Source organism: Petromyzon marinus, chromosome 44 (assembly GCF_048934315.1).
Source record: "Petromyzon marinus isolate PM22_M1 ecotype Great Lakes invasive population chromosome 44, UKy_Petmar_22M1.pri1.0, whole genome shotgun sequence".
Lineage (NCBI taxonomy): Eukaryota > Metazoa > Chordata > Hyperoartia > Petromyzontiformes > Petromyzontidae > Petromyzon > Petromyzon marinus.
This window is the reverse complement of record NC_133710.1, coordinates 421,916-438,127: the sequence shown is the minus strand read 5'-3', so window position 1 is coordinate 438,127 and position 16,212 is coordinate 421,916. Positions and strand designations below refer to the sequence as shown.

Genomic DNA, 16,212 nt, shown 5'->3' with positions numbered 1-16,212 from the left:
TTTCTGGCTGGCTGCTGGCTGGGATCCCTCTCCACCTCAACAACAAATCTCCTGTTCGTGGCTGTGGGGGCCTTTACTGGCTAACTGGCAAAACAGAAACGTGCTACCCATACAGATAAAAGCAGATGGGAGATTAATCCACTTGCTGTACTGCCACCTCCTGGCAAGGCAGAACATGGCGACCCAAACCCCCACAGGGGAAGGAAATTTTATGACATTTGGGCGATCCACCAATCCTTGCTGCCTCCACATTGCTGAATTGCAGGTGTGCGTAGCCACCACTGCCCGGCCATTTACATAGATATTCAGTCATTGCCAGACCCTGAAATCAATGGGAATTAAGCGGCGATTTCAAGGATTTGCCACTAAAACGGCACGATTTGGAAATTCCCTGTAAAAAAAAAAATTCCTGACAATAATAAACGATGATCCCCACCGGGTCCCATTCCGTGTTGCGCCGAACTCCACCATCGTCTCACCTTCTCCCTCTTGGGTGCGATGGCATCAAGCTCGTCGATGAAGATGATGGCCGGGGAGTTCTTCTCGGCCTCCTCGAACGCCTTGCGCAGGTTGCTCTCCGACTCGCCCGCGAGCTTGCTCATGATCTCGGGACCTGGGGCCGGCATGGGGGGGGGCGGAGAGAGAGAAGGCAGCATGGGGACAAATGTAAATTGAGACTATTAAAACAAGTTACTCTTTACCTGCATGTAATAGCGGTTAAGATGCAGACTGCACCATCTGGATTTATCGTTTATTAAAGTAATCGATTTAGTTGCCGACATATTCGCGATCATGTGGGCACCACGTTTAAGACCCTCAACGAGCGAGGTGCAGTTTTAATTCCATCAGCGTGCAATTTAAAATGTATACTTTTTAAATTATCGGGAGGCATAGTTAATACAAAGCCCAGGCACATTCCACCCACAGATGATCGATAGTTAACCGTGTCATGAAGTTGCTGTGCTCACCGTTGATGAGGAAGAAGAAGGCGCCAGTCTCGTTTGCCACGGCACGAGCGATCATGGTTTTGCCGGTGCCAGGGGGTCCATAAAGCAGAATGCCACGCGGGGGCTGTTACCACACACATACGCAGATTTGTGACAAAAATGCCTGGTATCACCTTAACAGACTGTTAGGACAAGTGCTTTTAAAAGCACCTATGAAGGCCAGCACGGTACATGAGTGGGTGGAGTGGCCAGTACCACACCCAGCCACCTCCATCTCCCTAGTGGCAATGATTACACATCGCAACAGGTACTCATTTGAGGCCAAGTCGACCGAGGGGAGGCCCAGGACCGATTCAGATAATCGTTACTGCTTGTTGGCCGTGAGTGGGAATCGAACTCTGGTCGCCCGGTTCGAAGTGCAGCGCGCGGACCACAACACCACCACTCTCCGCTACGCTGCCGTGTGTGTGACACACAAACACAAAGATCCCACGTATAGCCATCATCAGACTGTTGGGGCAAGTGCTGTTAGCAAGCACCTGTGTTAAAATACACAGGCGCATGCATACACAGCGAGACAAATCGCGCCTGGCCACGCTTGCAGTGGGCGCACCTTCACGCCAATCGCCTTGAAGAGTGCCGGGTGGCGCAGGGGCAACTCCACCATCTCCTTGATCATGGCGAGCTGGCGGCGGCACCCGCCGATGTCGTCGTAGCCGACCTCGTTCAATGCCTCCTCCTCGTCCTGGTTGGTCACGCAAAACCGTCAACACGAGCATGTCAGCCTCTTCTGAACCCGCGGGACAGCGCGGTGAGGGTGGCCGGTGGCTGTGTAGTGATGGGGAGATGCAACGGTGTGCACGTGGTGATGTCATCACTGGCTCGATGACATCACTGCAATGCTATTGTCACACTCTACAGCCGTGTCACGACAGATCAGTGTCTCTGTACATGCTGGTGGTATCACTACTTTCCAGAGCAATGAAACGTTCAATAATGCGTTTCATTGCGTGATGTCTCAAGCCCCCATTTGTTAGTGGGGCGCCGCAGTGGCGAGATGTTGACTACCTCGCTCGGTATACAGGTCGTGGGTTCGATTCAGACCCCGACGCCTGAAAATTTGGAGTTTGCATGTTCTATCTCTCTCCCCGTGGTTGTGTGTGTTTTTTCTCCGGGTCCTCCGGGTTTTCCCTTCACGTTTAGAATCAACATGCGTTTAGAGTATTTAGCTGCTATAAATGCCCACATAAGCCACTTCTCGTTGGACTATCACTTGTGGCCAGGTCGCTTCTGTAAAGAGCTATATAGCTCAGTGTGCCTTAACTGGTAAAATAAAATAAAGTTTAAATAGTTTAGTTTTACTGCGCGAGTACTGACTATAGGGGTTCTCGCAGACATACGAGTGCCATGACTCTCCGCGGAAGTGGGTCAATTTATATAAACAATGCATGCACATAAATGTTCCTGGTCACATTAAAAAGATAATTACTTATTTTACATTATTTCTGTTTTTCGTTTTTGCATTTACAATGGTCAAGAATTTTGTATTTGTGGTACAGCCTAGACTGAGCTCACATTTTGATTCAGTGTTGGGACCACAGACAGACATTCACTCCATCTGTGAGAGTATATTTGCAGTATGCGTAGACAATGTTTAAATGACATTCAGTGTTTGGAGTTTGAGTACACAGGTACAAGGTAATCACTCAGACTGATATTCCGCGTGGAGGTAACAACCAGGAGCAGTGTACTTAAGAGGAGGCGGGAGGGGTGTTACCTCTCTCTTGATGGGCTCGCCCTCGCAGTGGATCACGGTGTCTGGCGCCACGATACAGAAGGGGTTCGGGTCGGTCTCCACCACCTTGAACTCCACCGCGCGCATCCCGCCACGCACAAGGAAGATGTCCCCTGCACAAAAGCACAAGGCAGTTACAACCAACGACGACGACAGATGACGACGAACAACAAACAGTTGAACACCGCGCAGGTTTCATCGGTTGTGCCCGGTGGTACAGCTCTGGTGTTTTTTGTGTGGTTGCGCCGAGCGTCGTTTAACGTGAACTTTATTGCCATGGCAACACTGATCCAAAAGTAAGGAGTTGTTATTCGTCTGAGAAAAATCACAATTGCGATCAGGGGTGCCAAGGTGGCAAGATGTTAATTACCTCGTCTAGTATACAGCCAGTCGTGGGTTCAATCCCGACACGGACCCTGACGCCTGTATATTTAGAGTTTGCATGAATCTCTCCCCGTAGTCATGTGGATTTTTATCCAGGTCCTCTGGTAATTCCCTCCCCATTTAGATACGTGCATTTTAGAGTATTCGGCTGCTATAAATTTCCACATGATAAGCCACTCCGTTGAGCTATCATTTGTGATAGCCAGGTCGCTTCTGAAAGAGAGCGACATAGCTCAGTGGGGCCTTATCTGGTAAAATATAAGTATTTTAGTTTAGTAGACCGATCTAACCATGGCGAGTACACAGTGTGGCGCTGTCGAGTGGACGGACGGGCCGCTCAGCATGGCTGCGCACCTTTGCGGACTGGCCGGTACGCCTCCAGAAAGTACGGCTTGAGGTAGACCTCAAACAGGTTCCCCGTGATGCCCTCCACGGTGTCGTCTAGCGGGAGCACGTGCACGCGCTTGCCGTACTTCACATCCGGACACGCCTGGATGCTGCACACACACCACCGAGGACGGAAGGGGGGGCACGCAGCAGAAGCAGCAGCAGAAAAAAACAGCATCAGCAGTTACTAAGGCAGCTCGATTACACTCATGCATTTGTCAATTCAACTCAGGAGGCCATGAGATAGTAGTATGAGAATGGAGTATTAATTTTATTTCCTTTTACGTTAAGTTATGTGAGGAATGAAGTAGAAAGATAGGTGTTGTGGCTGAATACTGTCTAGATTATAAGAATCAGCCAATGTGATACAGTCCTCAACACAAGTGGAGGAAACAATGAGTGAAGTTCAAGGAGGCATTAGCACAAAGAGAAGACATTTTTCTTGAAAAATGTTCAAAGTTTTGCCATTTCGTCAAACTGGGTGACACTGTGGTATATAGTGAATGCTCAACTCAGTGGAATGGTCGTGGGTTCAAATCCTCATCATTCCTCCATCAGAATCTTTATTTATCCTGGAGGAATCCGATGAGCTATGAAGATCTATTTCACAAATGTCCAGTAGGACATCAGAATCCATTGGCTATCCGCTGCTGGATGAAGGCCTCTCGCAATCCTGTAACGCCACATTCCCATTTCACTGCTGCACTTGGAACTGAACCCATCGGCTCCACCTACACGGTGATCTTTTTTTGTTTGCGTTTTCACGCTTGGCTGCCATTCAATCCACCAACCTCGTCCATGGGTCGTCATCCCCTCCCAACGACGTGTCCTGCCCAAATCCATTTATTTTTCTCGCCCGTCAAGACGACGTCTTTAATTTGTGTTCATTCCCCGACTCGTGTGTTCCTCTTTCCACGTCTCATTGCAATTCCAAACAGGGATTTTTGGCTGCTATTCAGTCCCAGTAGCAGCAGCAGCATCGACAAAAAAGTTTCACTTTCAGGGGAGAAGTCAACAGTGGTTATCTTATGGAGATAGTTTGCCTTAATACCACCAAGAAAAATACAAAATCACGGACAAAAAGTGGCACAAAGAGACTGCTCGGCACATTTTAATACACTTGTCCGTCAGTGATTGATGTTGTAATAATGTGCCGGAAAGTTAAGTTTACCGCATTAACTCTCTAATGCGTCTACGGAAATGGAGCAGAAAAAAAATTGGTTGTGTTTGTGTGGTCAAACTTTTAAAAGGGATCTGACTGAGCCAATTGCCCAAAGTCAATTTGTAGATGCAATGAATGATTTCATGTGGCCAACAAGAATAACTTCGCTTGCAAACAGCGATGGGTGCACATCGCATAGTCCGTCTCCACATCGCCAGGGTTGGCCGCCTCACGGAAGAAACAGCGGCAATCGCATATCACGATGATGAGATTAGAGCCGAGACGATCAAGTCAACTACTCATCTCAAAATTATAAAATCGGCTACTTTTTGTAAATCGATTCCTCCGAAAGGTTCTTGAAAAATGCCAGCCACCCTGACTTCCGGCCTCCACAAGGCAGCAAACCCCCCAACAAATTCACGTCCGGCGTGATGCGGCCAACAATGCCACCAAGCCACACCCATCAACTCCTGCCTAGTGGCACACGTGGAAACAAAACTTAAGACTTTACTTTCCAGCATAGGCAAGCCCTATTTTTTCACGTTATTATTAAGTAAGGTAAGGTGTGCATCAACGTGTGGCCCTTGCCAAAAGGTATACGAAAGTCCTGAGAAGGGATATAAAAGTCCCAAGCAGGTATATAAAAGTCCCGATAACCATTGTCGATAAACACAAACCTCTTTTCCGCTGCACAACTAAGTCGTGGCGGAGCCATGCCGAGCCAGCCTGGCGCGGTTAAGGAGTCCACAGGTTGTCAACTACAGAAGCCGAACCGCACCGATAACTTAACGGACGAGCTGAGACGCACGTACTAGCGCGGTGATGCCATGTCCTCACAGCGTACCGACATCGCACGCATTTATCGCATCATGAGCCCCAGCCCCCCCCCGCCCGAGCAAGATTCGGATGTTGGTTTGGTTTTCGACTCGGCAGGGCAAATGACCGGCGGCAAACAATGCGATGGGTCCCCGGCGCTGGCTCGGCTCAAATGTGCCGGTAGGAATAGAGGTAAAACAAGAGGACACACAAAGTAAGGACCCCCACTCACCTGACCACGTCGCCCAGGCGCACGCGCAGGTTGTTGCGCACGACACGGTTCATGCGGATCTTCTCGTCCGAGCACGTGTCGTCAGAGAGCACGATGCACACCGTCTCGCGGCGCTTCTTGCCCTTGAGCATCACCGTGTCTCCACGGAACAGCTGCAGCTCGTCCATCTTCACCTGGTGTTGCACCATGTCACAGCATGCACGCCACACATCATCATCAATCGCTTCATATAAATACCGCGGTTTCCACGCGGTAACCCATCTCGAGGCGCCACACAGCAGGCACACCACGCACATCGGTCCAGCATTCACAGCTGATAACGTCATCGGAACTGAACCGGAAGAAAAAATTTAATAAAATAACTTTATCGGTACTGAGGCTCCCACAAGGTCATGCGGGATGGAGTGTGGCAGTTTAGCGCCAGCTATCATAGAGTGCGGTCGTGTTGCTACAGTTCTCTGCAGTGAGTACAATGTCTTTAAAAACAATGGCACTAAAAAAATGTATGCCGAACCACTTGCGCATTCCGAGATTCAACAGTCAACGGGACACCCACCCTTCAACTGCAGTCATCTCGGAATAGGAAAGGGTTAATCTGCTGACTCCAACACGAACCTACTTTCCACAACGATAACATTGTGGGTTAAGTGTTTCTGAATACAAAATCAATGGCGTGAACGTGATGCAATGCTCATCTGTGGAGTTCAACCCCGCAGAATTTGCCTTTGCAGCATGTTTCAAACGCCTTTTCCTGTTAACGTCCATATTTTACAACTGTAGGTGAATGCCACTTGACCACACAACCATTTTAAGTGACGATTCATATTGCATTAAATAATTCCAAACGACCTTTGCCTGAGTGGGCCAGAAGCGACGAGTGCTTGCCCTAGGCTACCCCAGGAGCTGGGCTCGCAGATGCAAAATAAGTGAAGCTGGTGGCGATGCCAGTACGTGCATACGCATTGTGGAACTTCATTTACACCGTAAGTAGCCAACCGTGCTAATCGGAGGTGCAGGGGAAGGACAACTAAACACAAATAGCAGTTCTAAAGAAATTTTCAATCTAGATTTAAAAGTCCATAGCTCCAGTGGCTTCCTAATATCGGAAGAGCGTTCTAGACAGCCACAGAAGCGCATCTGAAAGCACCTGATGCGGTGACCATCTTTATTTGGCCAGCCAAAAGCCGGTGCTGCGAGATATTCGCATGATGGTTTATGCTCCTTGACAAGATCAGCAAGGTATCGTAGTTCATTTGTGACAAGCACTTTGTGTGTAATGAGTGCGACCTCATAATGTAATCGTTCAGCACCCAATGCATCTCGGCGAGCACTGAACGGACACGGTCAGCAGTGTTGGCGGCGATGGTAGAAGAGGCAGGCACGCACACACCTGGGAGAGAGACACCACGCTGTTATCCTCGTTGATGGCCTCATCCACCACCAGCCGGTTGGGTCGCACCTTCTGCTTTAGGATCGCGGTCGCCACATCGTTGGGACTGCGGAGACGTAGATGAGGAGGAAGAAGAGTGAGCCACTTGCACTCGCAATTATTGGCCCGCGTCAAAGCGCACGCTCAAAGCGCACGCTCAAACTCAAACGTACACACACTCAAGCAATTACACTCATCTAAATATTCTCACATACCATTTTCATGCATATACACTAAAATACACACTCACACAGTCAAGGACAGATGCCCCATACAGCCTGAACAGAAATTTGCGGCAAGTGCTGTTAGCAAGCATCTATGAAGGCCGGCACGGCACATACAGTGAGGGAAAAAAGTATTTGATCCCCTGCTGATTTTGTACGTTTGCCCACTGACAAAGAAATGATCAGTCTATAATTTTAATGGTAGCTTTATTTTAACAGTGAGAGACAGAATAACAACAAAAAAATCCAGAAAAACGCATGTCAAAAATGTTATAAATTGATTTGCATTTTAGTGAGGGAAAAAAGTATTTGACCCCTATGCAAAACATGACTTAGTACTTGGTGGCAAAACCCTTGTTGGCAATCACAGGTCAGACGTTTCTTGTAGTTGGCCACCAGGTTTGCACACATCTCAGGAGGGATTTTGTCCCACTCCTCTTTGCAGATCTTCTTCAAGTCATTAAGGTTTCGAGGCTGACGTTTGGCAACTCGAACCTTCAGCTCCCTCCACAGATTTTCTATGGGATTAAGGTCTGAAGACTGGCTAGGCCACTCCAGGACCTTAATGTGCTTCTTCTTGAGCCACTCCTTTGTTGCCTTGGCCGTGTGTTTTGGGTCATTGTCATGCTGGAATACCCATCCACGACCCATTTTCAATGCCCTGGCTGAGGGAAGGAGATTCTCACCCAAGATTTGACGGTACATGGCCCCATCCATCGTCCCTTTGATGCGGTGAAGTTGTCCTGTCCACTTCGCGGAAAAACACCCCCAAAGCATAATGTTTCCACCTCCATGTTTGACGGTGGAGATGGTGTTATTGGGGTCATAGGCAGCATTCCTCCTCCTCCAAACACGGCGAGTTGAGTTGATGCCAAAGAGCTCCATTTTGGTCTCACCTGACCACAACACTTTCACCCAGTTGTCCTCTGGATCATTCAGATGTTCATTGGTAAACTTCAGACGGGCATGTATATGTGCTTTCTTGAGCAGGGGGACTTTGCGGGCGCTGCAGGATTTCAGTCCTTCACGGCGTAATGTGTTACGAATTGTTTTCTTGGTGACTATGGTCCTAGCTGCCTTGAGATCATTGACAAGATCCTCTCGTGTAGTTCTGGACTGATTCCTCACCGTTCTCATGATCATTGCAACTCCACGAGGTGAGATCTTGCATGGAGCCCCAGGCCGAGGGAGATTGACAGTTCTTTTGTGTTTCTTCCATTTGCGAATAATCGCACCAACTGTTGTCACCTTCTCACCAAGCTGCTTGGCAATGGTCTTGTAGCCCATTCCAGCCTTGTGTAGGTCTACAATCTTGTCCCTGACATCCTTGGAGAGCTCTTTGGTCTTGGCCATGGTTGAGAGTTTGGAATCTGATTGATTGATTGCTTCTGTGGACAGGTGTCTTTTATACAGGTAACAAGCTGAGATTAGGAGCACTCCCTTTAAGAGTGTGCTCCAAATCTCAGCTCATTACCTGTATAAAAGACACATGGGAGCCAGAAATCTGATTGAGAGGGGGTCAAATACTTATTTTCCTCATTAAAATGCAAATCAATTTATAACATCTTTGACATGCGTTTTTCTGGCTTTTTTTGTTGTTATTCTGTCTCTCACTGTTCAAATAAACCTACCATTAAAATTGTAGACTGATCATTTCTTTGTCAGTGGGCAAACGTACAAAATCAGCAGGGGATCAAATACTTTTTTCCCTCACTGTAAGGGGATGGGGGGTGGCCAGCACCACGCACAGCTGACTGTCTTCCGAGTAGCGATGTTTACACACAGCATCAGGTACTCATTTGAAGTCAAGTTGACCGAAGGGAGGCTCAGGACCAGTTCAGATGATCATCACTGGTGTTGGCCGTGAGCGGGAATCGAACTCGGGTCGCTGGGCTTGTTGCGCAGAATGTTAACCCGCTATACTATCGCTCCCACAGTCATACATTTAAAAGTAGACGCACTCGTTTCAACCGATACACAATGAACTCACAACAGCTTGCAGATTCTCACATACATATACTCAAGCACATGTCATCATACACACAAATACATATTTTTACAGATACACGTGCTCAACTCGCACACATATGCACTCGCTCAAACTCTTAATCACATACACTCAATCGTTAACATACAAATATCCACACAAGATAAGGATTCCCAATGTAGCCTTTAACAATATTGTTGAGGTAAGTGTTGTTAGTACCTACAAAGGCCTGCACGGCACACAAGGGGATTGGAGGCCAGCACCACACCCGGCCGCCCTTGTCTCCCAAGTGCCGATGTTTCAGAAGGGCCCTGTCAAGTTATTGCAGGAGGGGGCAATGTTGCTGTGTATAATCCCAATTGAATAACTTACTGGTAATTTTTCATAATTGGGATATTTTGACCAATAGCAGTTGCACTGCATGCTTTGTTAGCGACGGGAAGGAACTGGAGAACATGGATGACACCAATGCAGATCACGGGGAAAAATGAACTCCTCGCAGAAAGGCACTCAAACCCAGGGCCTTCTTGCTGAGGCACGAGTGTTTACCACTGCGCCACCCTATCGCCCATTCCAGAGCAAGTTGGGTTTGACTGTCCTATAATAAAGTCTTAGCAGGACATATAAAAAGGTGTGTGAAAGGCTACTGAAGCAGATTTCTTTCGTAGTTTTGCGATGTCATCTTCAGGGGGCCATTCCGTCGGCACTTTGTGATGTTGTGAGTTCTGACTGGAGATTTCTGTCAGGGACTTGTGGCCGATTGATTGCACCACTCGCGACACAGGTATGTCATACCCCACATTCTGTATGATTATACACTTACGCACACGCCTTTATAGGCTGTTGAGACAAGGTGTTATTGGTGTGTCCAGCAACATACCTGGCTACCTTTGTATCCCCAACAATGTTTACATCCTAAATCAGCCTCTTAATGAAAGGCAAGTGACTTGAAATTTAGACTAATCTGGCCTCTTGAGTTCTCACATAGTAAAACAAAGTGAAACCTGAAACTTAGGAAGGCCCAGGACCGGTTCGAATTCCACTTGCTGGTGATGGCAGCCATGGACAGGAATCAAACTCAGGTCGATGTCTTTTGTAAAGCAATGGGCAAACCACCGTTCCCCTATAGAGTACTGCTCTCCGATGCACTTACGTTCTTCCGAAAAGGCAATTGAATATTCTGAATGTGACGGCTCCAAATGTTAGAGGACAGCGTTAAAGGACACAAGTCTATTGAGATTGTGGGAGATATTTCAGAGGCTCTGGAATACAGTTGTTTTGTCTATTATTTCCATCTATTATTTTCGTGGAGTAATCTATTAATGGATCACCATGTACATAATCAGTCATTCTCCTGCTCAAATGAGGTGATGCTCATCTCCGATGGCAGGGGCGTGTCTATCCACAAGGCCACCACTCTTGACGTCCACAGAAAGCGGTACCGATTTTATCAACCCTGGAGGGATGATGGGCTGCGCCAACCCCCCGAACCAGGAGTTGAACTCGCGACTGAACGTTTGCGAGCCCCTCGCTCTACCGCCGAGCCACCTTGCGCCGTTGTATACAATCGCACGCATTATAAGCACAGTCGTATTGCGTCAAGAGCTGGTATCGATTGCTCAGCAGCAGCGGCCAATTCCAATCAGTCCCAGTGACGTCAAACGCACCATCGGTTTTGCACCAACCCAAGTCAGCGATCGACTGGAGAAAAATCGCTCCATCGACCACGCGGATCGATACCGATGCACGGCACAGCCTCACGCCTGTCTACAAAAGGAGTTTGTTTTTTATGAGGATGTGATGCTAAATAAAATAACTTATATATTTTTTTTAAATGCCTGTTTGTGCTAATATAATCGGCAGAGGGACAATGCACTCATCCAGCAGTAGCTTGACAAAGATGTACGTGTACCCTTAACAGACAAATTTGAGAGATGATTTGTTTTGGCATGTGTGCATTGCCAAGTAGTAAGCACATCAGTGACGTATTAATTTGGCATTCATAGCACAGTACACATGCAATAACTGCAGTACTCTTTGGTTCTATTCGGTAAAGTCACGTAGGTAAAAAATAAAACAAAACTCATGACGTTTCGGCCACAACACAAGTGGCCTTCATCAGGTGAAGGGACCGTGCTGTCACGAAGACAGCGTTGTCTTCGTGACAGCATGGTCCCTTCACCTGATGAAGGCCACTTGTGTTGTGGCCGAAACGTCGTGATTTTTGTTGTTTTATTTTTTACCTACGTGACTTTACCAAATAGAGCCAGAGTATGGATCCTTGCAGTCACGAAAGCTTCAAATCTAGAAATAACTGCAGTGCTTAGCATCAACTATGTAATAATTTGTATGTTAGCACCAAACACTGAAGACAAATATATGACTTCATAAGAATCTAGAGTAATAAATAACACCCATTAATCATTTGTATGTGATTAGGCCCTTAATCCAGCAGTGGATTGCGATAAGAGTTGCACATGTATAATGTATATATTTTTATATCATGAAGTCATCATCCAATGTACATGGAGTTGTCTATAGTAGGGTTATCATGATGGTCGGGCGTGGTGCTGGCCACCCACCCCCTCATGTACAGTGCTGGCCTTCGTAGGTGCTCGCTAACAGCACTTGCCCCAACAGTCTGTTAAGGCTGTACAAGGGATCTTTGTCTTTTATCATGATGGTAATGTATATATGTAGAATTTCTTTCACGCCGCACATAGCCAACCGTGCTAATCGGAGGTCCGGGGGGAAGAATTACAACTAAAACACAGCAGACGCGAAGCAGATTAATAAGAAACAATATATAAGCAGACAATAGGGCTCCTTCAAGTATCCGTCTTTCCGCATAGAAAATCTAAATATTTCTTACACAACGCATCAGCCGGATGGCCTTCTGGGAGTGCATCATTTCAGCAGCATTGTTTAAAACTTGGACCGGTTTGAAATCACAGAAGGAATACTTTTGATTAAGTGACGAAACAGATATGTGAAGGTGACATTGCCTGCTTATTCATTTGCTACTTGTACGCTTCGCAAAAATGCTAATGGTTATTTTGAGAACTAAATAAGTAGCTAGGAATACAGTGGGGCTGTGGCCATCATGAAGAGAGGCACTGCTATAGAGTAGGATTCTTCAACTGGTGGGCCACAATCTTGATTTGAAGCTTTCGTGACTGCAGGAATGGTTCTTTCGGTAAAGTCACGATCGAAACGTCGTGATTTGTTTCATTTGATTTTTTTTCTACCTACGGGACTTTACCGAAAGAACCAAAGAGTATGGTGGGCCACAACCAAATTGGCCCACTGAAAAAATATGAGTGAGATGAGGGGCAACAAGATCTAGCGACGTGATGAAATTAGCGAGGTAAACCATGCGATTAAAAATACAGATTGGTGAGATGAAAGCAAGATGAGAAAAAAAGATAGCTGTAGTTGAGAGCTAGACGATAGACATACAAGAGCTGTGGAAAAAAAGCGAAAGATAAGCGGTCACATGCACATGCTAGGTCACATATAAGTGATGACATCATGAGATGGTGTCAAATGAGCTGCCGGCACAAGCCAGTTTTGTTATACGACACCTGCAACAGTCGATAAATGCAGTGTGCAACATTGTTCAAAGGGGAGGGTAGTATCACACAATTTTATTTATTGCAATATGACTGTTAAGAGCAACCTATAACCAAAATGTGATCACTTACAAACGTTAAATTGTTAATTACATTTTCGTATTTAAGTAATTCTATGGCTAATACACCATTGTTCGAGTGTACTTTTGGTAGGCATATTATAATGCATGTCTATGTCTATGCTGCCTGTGGAGGTTTTAAATCCAACAAAGCGAAAGGTGAAAAACCAAACAACTCGGCATCATAGGATTTATGAGCCAAGGATGGCTGCAGTCACTGTGTCACTGCCCATGTCCCCTCTGGGTTTCCTTAAACCCCGTTTCTATATAGCAGCTTTATAGTAGCAACTATCACTCTCATCAGGTCGTCACTTTCAAATTGCTCCACACCTCGACAGGTCACACCCGCTAGCCGCATAGCCCGATTCTCGCCAATGTTTCACCAGAAAATTCTGACCACTGCAAATGTATTTAAAAGTCCAGGTTCCACGTAATGAAACTCACAAAAATTCAAGTACCTCCCTGCACAGATGAACACGAAGGTGGTGCTCGTTTCCAGTGGTGGCCCTGTGGTTGTGGTGTTAATTCCCACGGTGTAACAGCCAATTTGAGCATTTTCCTGCATCGAAGATGCAATTTTAAAAAATCCAAATGAAGCGTAAGAGTCAATGATTTCCGATTTAACGTTTTCCCACATGTTCAGGTGGCTCAGCGATACAACCAGCAGTTTTGCAATCGGAAGGTTGCGAGTTGAAATCCTTGCTGGAGGTCGATCATTCCTCTGTGGGGAAGTAAAGTGGTTTTATGTATAGAATCACCCCCACCATTGGAATGTGGAATTTACACCACTGGCTCAGGGCTGGAAATAAAAAAACTAAACTATTTTAATTTCACCAGGTAAGGCCCACTCTGAGCTATATAGCTGTATCAGAAGCAATATGGCCACAAACAATAGCTCAAAGTGGCTTGTCTAAATTTATTGTAGCCAAATACTATAAACACACGTTTTTAAATGCGGAAGCAAAAACCGGAGGACCAGGAGAAAAAGCCACACCACCACAAGGAGACACGCAAACTCCAAATATACAAGTGTCAGGGTTGGGATTGAACCCCCGGTCTCAAATTTACCTTGAAAGGTAGTTTCATCTCACCACCATGGTGCCAATTATTACATAGAGTACTGTTAAGCACAGCAGTTATTTGCATGTGTAGCGTGTCATGGATGGAAAATTAATCCATCACATGGAAGAAGAGTAGCGCCTCAATGCTTATATAAGCAGGAAGCCCACTTTCAATCGTTCAATTTTACTGGTCCCCTGTAAAATGTTATTTCGAAGTGTCACTGTCATTGGTGTCTTCACCGCGTGCAAACCGAGCCTCGAGCTGATGGCCATCGCCCTACAGTAGTGCAGCATCGCAATGCAATGCTGCATTGTAAATCAACAATCGCTTCAGAGCTGCACAAGACCATAACCGACTCCTGTCAATTACCAAATCAATTCTTTTTTAAATCGAGGAAAGCCGCCAACCACATCTTGCAATGGTCGATCGTATTTCCTTGCCGATCTGCCGCACAGCGAACTTCACATCACCCTGCCTAATCCTCGCTGCTAATCCCTGGTTACTTGCAACAGTCTCTCCACATGATTCCACTTGGCAGTTTCTCAAGTGTAATATTAACTGCTTACTACTCTCGGACCAACGTTTTCTTGGTAATTGGGTTCACAATAATGTTTAGTCCTATTCTTTGGGTCTTTCGGTAGTCACGTAGCTAGGTTCAAAGAAAATAACAAACAAAAAACCATGACGTTTCGATCGCGACACCCATTTCAAACCTTTCTAAACAGATTACCTTTGGAAGCTAACCGCCTCTTCCTGATGACGAACGCTTGTGTTGCGATCAAAACGTCGTAGTTTTTTTATTTTCTTTGAACCTATCTACATGACTTTACTGAAAGACCCAAAGAATATTAATTAGTGCAGTCACGAAAGCTTTAAGTCAACATTTAATGTTTAAACTAGATTCGAAGCTTTCGTGACTGCAGGAGTTACTCTCTGGTTCTTTCGGTAAAGTCACGTAGAAAATAAAATCAAAGAATAGAATTCTACGTTTCGGTTGCAACACAAGCAACCATCATCAGGTAAGAATGAATAATAAACACAGACACGGAAACAACATGCAGAGAGACAAAGATCCCCCATATAGCCTAAACAGACTGTAGGGGCAAGTGCTGTTAGCGAGCACCTATGAAGGCCGGAACGGTACACGAGCGGGTGGGTGGCCAGCACTACGCCCGACCGCCTTTGTCTCCCTAGTGGCAATGTTTACACACCACACCAGGTACTGATTTGAGGCTGAGTCGACCTAGGAGAGGCCCGGGACCGGTTCAGATAATCGTCACTGGTGTTGGCAGTGAGCGGGAATCGAACCCGGGTCGCCAGGTTCATAGCGCAGCGCGCTAACCGCTACACACCAAGACAAACAGAGGGACAACGACTCTGTGCCGAAGCCTTAGAGAGAGGGGGAGGGGCCGGAGCAGAGAGAGGACTGCGGAGGACAAATGAGTGGATGTCTGCCTATGTTGTTTCCGTGTCTGTTTCCTTGGTATGTGTCACGCTCGTTGTCTTTGTGCGTCTCTCTCTGCATGTGTCTGCCTGTGTTGTTTCCGTGTGTTTAATCATTCATTCTTACCTGATGATGGTTGCTTGTGTTGCAACCGAAACGTAGTATTCTATTTTTATTTTATTTTGTACATGACTTTACCCAAAGAACCAAAGAGTAATTTTCCTGCAGTCACAAAAGCTTATAATCTAGTTTGAACCACCTCTACGGGGAGGGTTTACTCACAGCTAACACATTACTTCTAATTTAGCAATCTTTGGGAGAACGTTAATCAACCAGACTATGCGTTAACTGTGTGTTAGCCGACTCTCTGCGTTGCATTACATTACTCTAATTTTACTAAATTTGTTGTCAAACGCCCTACGCTCTCTAAATTTCTCCTTGCTTGTCTGTTCCACACTTAACGTCTAATTCAGCAATCTTTGGAGGAACGTCAATCAACCAAACTATGCGTTAACTGACCCTCTGTGTTGCATTGCATTCCACCTCTTAATTTTACTAAATTTGCTTTCTCAAACTTTCGATTTTCTTGCTCTAAACCATTCTCTCTACTCCAGCCACTGTGGTCCGGAATTCCCAACTGCTCCACTCATTT

The 16,212-nt window shown here is 46.3% G+C and overlaps 1 protein-coding gene across 3 annotated transcripts in view; it reads right to left on the bottom strand.

Annotated features, from left to right (window-relative positions):
• The window catches only part of LOC116951885 (transitional endoplasmic reticulum ATPase), a 75,396-nt gene that overhangs the window by 47,129 nt on the left and 12,055 nt on the right, over nucleotides 1–16,212 (bottom strand). For all 3 annotated transcript variants that reach the window (XM_032970703.2, XM_032970704.2, XM_032970702.2), the window contains exons 2-8: nucleotides 7,114–7,219; nucleotides 5,724–5,896; nucleotides 3,481–3,623; nucleotides 2,725–2,855; nucleotides 1,561–1,692; nucleotides 969–1,071; nucleotides 480–613 (exon numbers count right to left, since the gene is read on the bottom strand). In XM_032970703.2, the coding sequence (XP_032826594.1) occupies nucleotides 480–613; nucleotides 969–1,071; nucleotides 1,561–1,692; nucleotides 2,725–2,855; nucleotides 3,481–3,623; nucleotides 5,724–5,896; nucleotides 7,114–7,219 (922 nt within the window). The remainder of the gene's footprint in view (nucleotides 1–479; nucleotides 614–968; nucleotides 1,072–1,560; nucleotides 1,693–2,724; nucleotides 2,856–3,480; nucleotides 3,624–5,723; nucleotides 5,897–7,113; nucleotides 7,220–16,212) is intronic.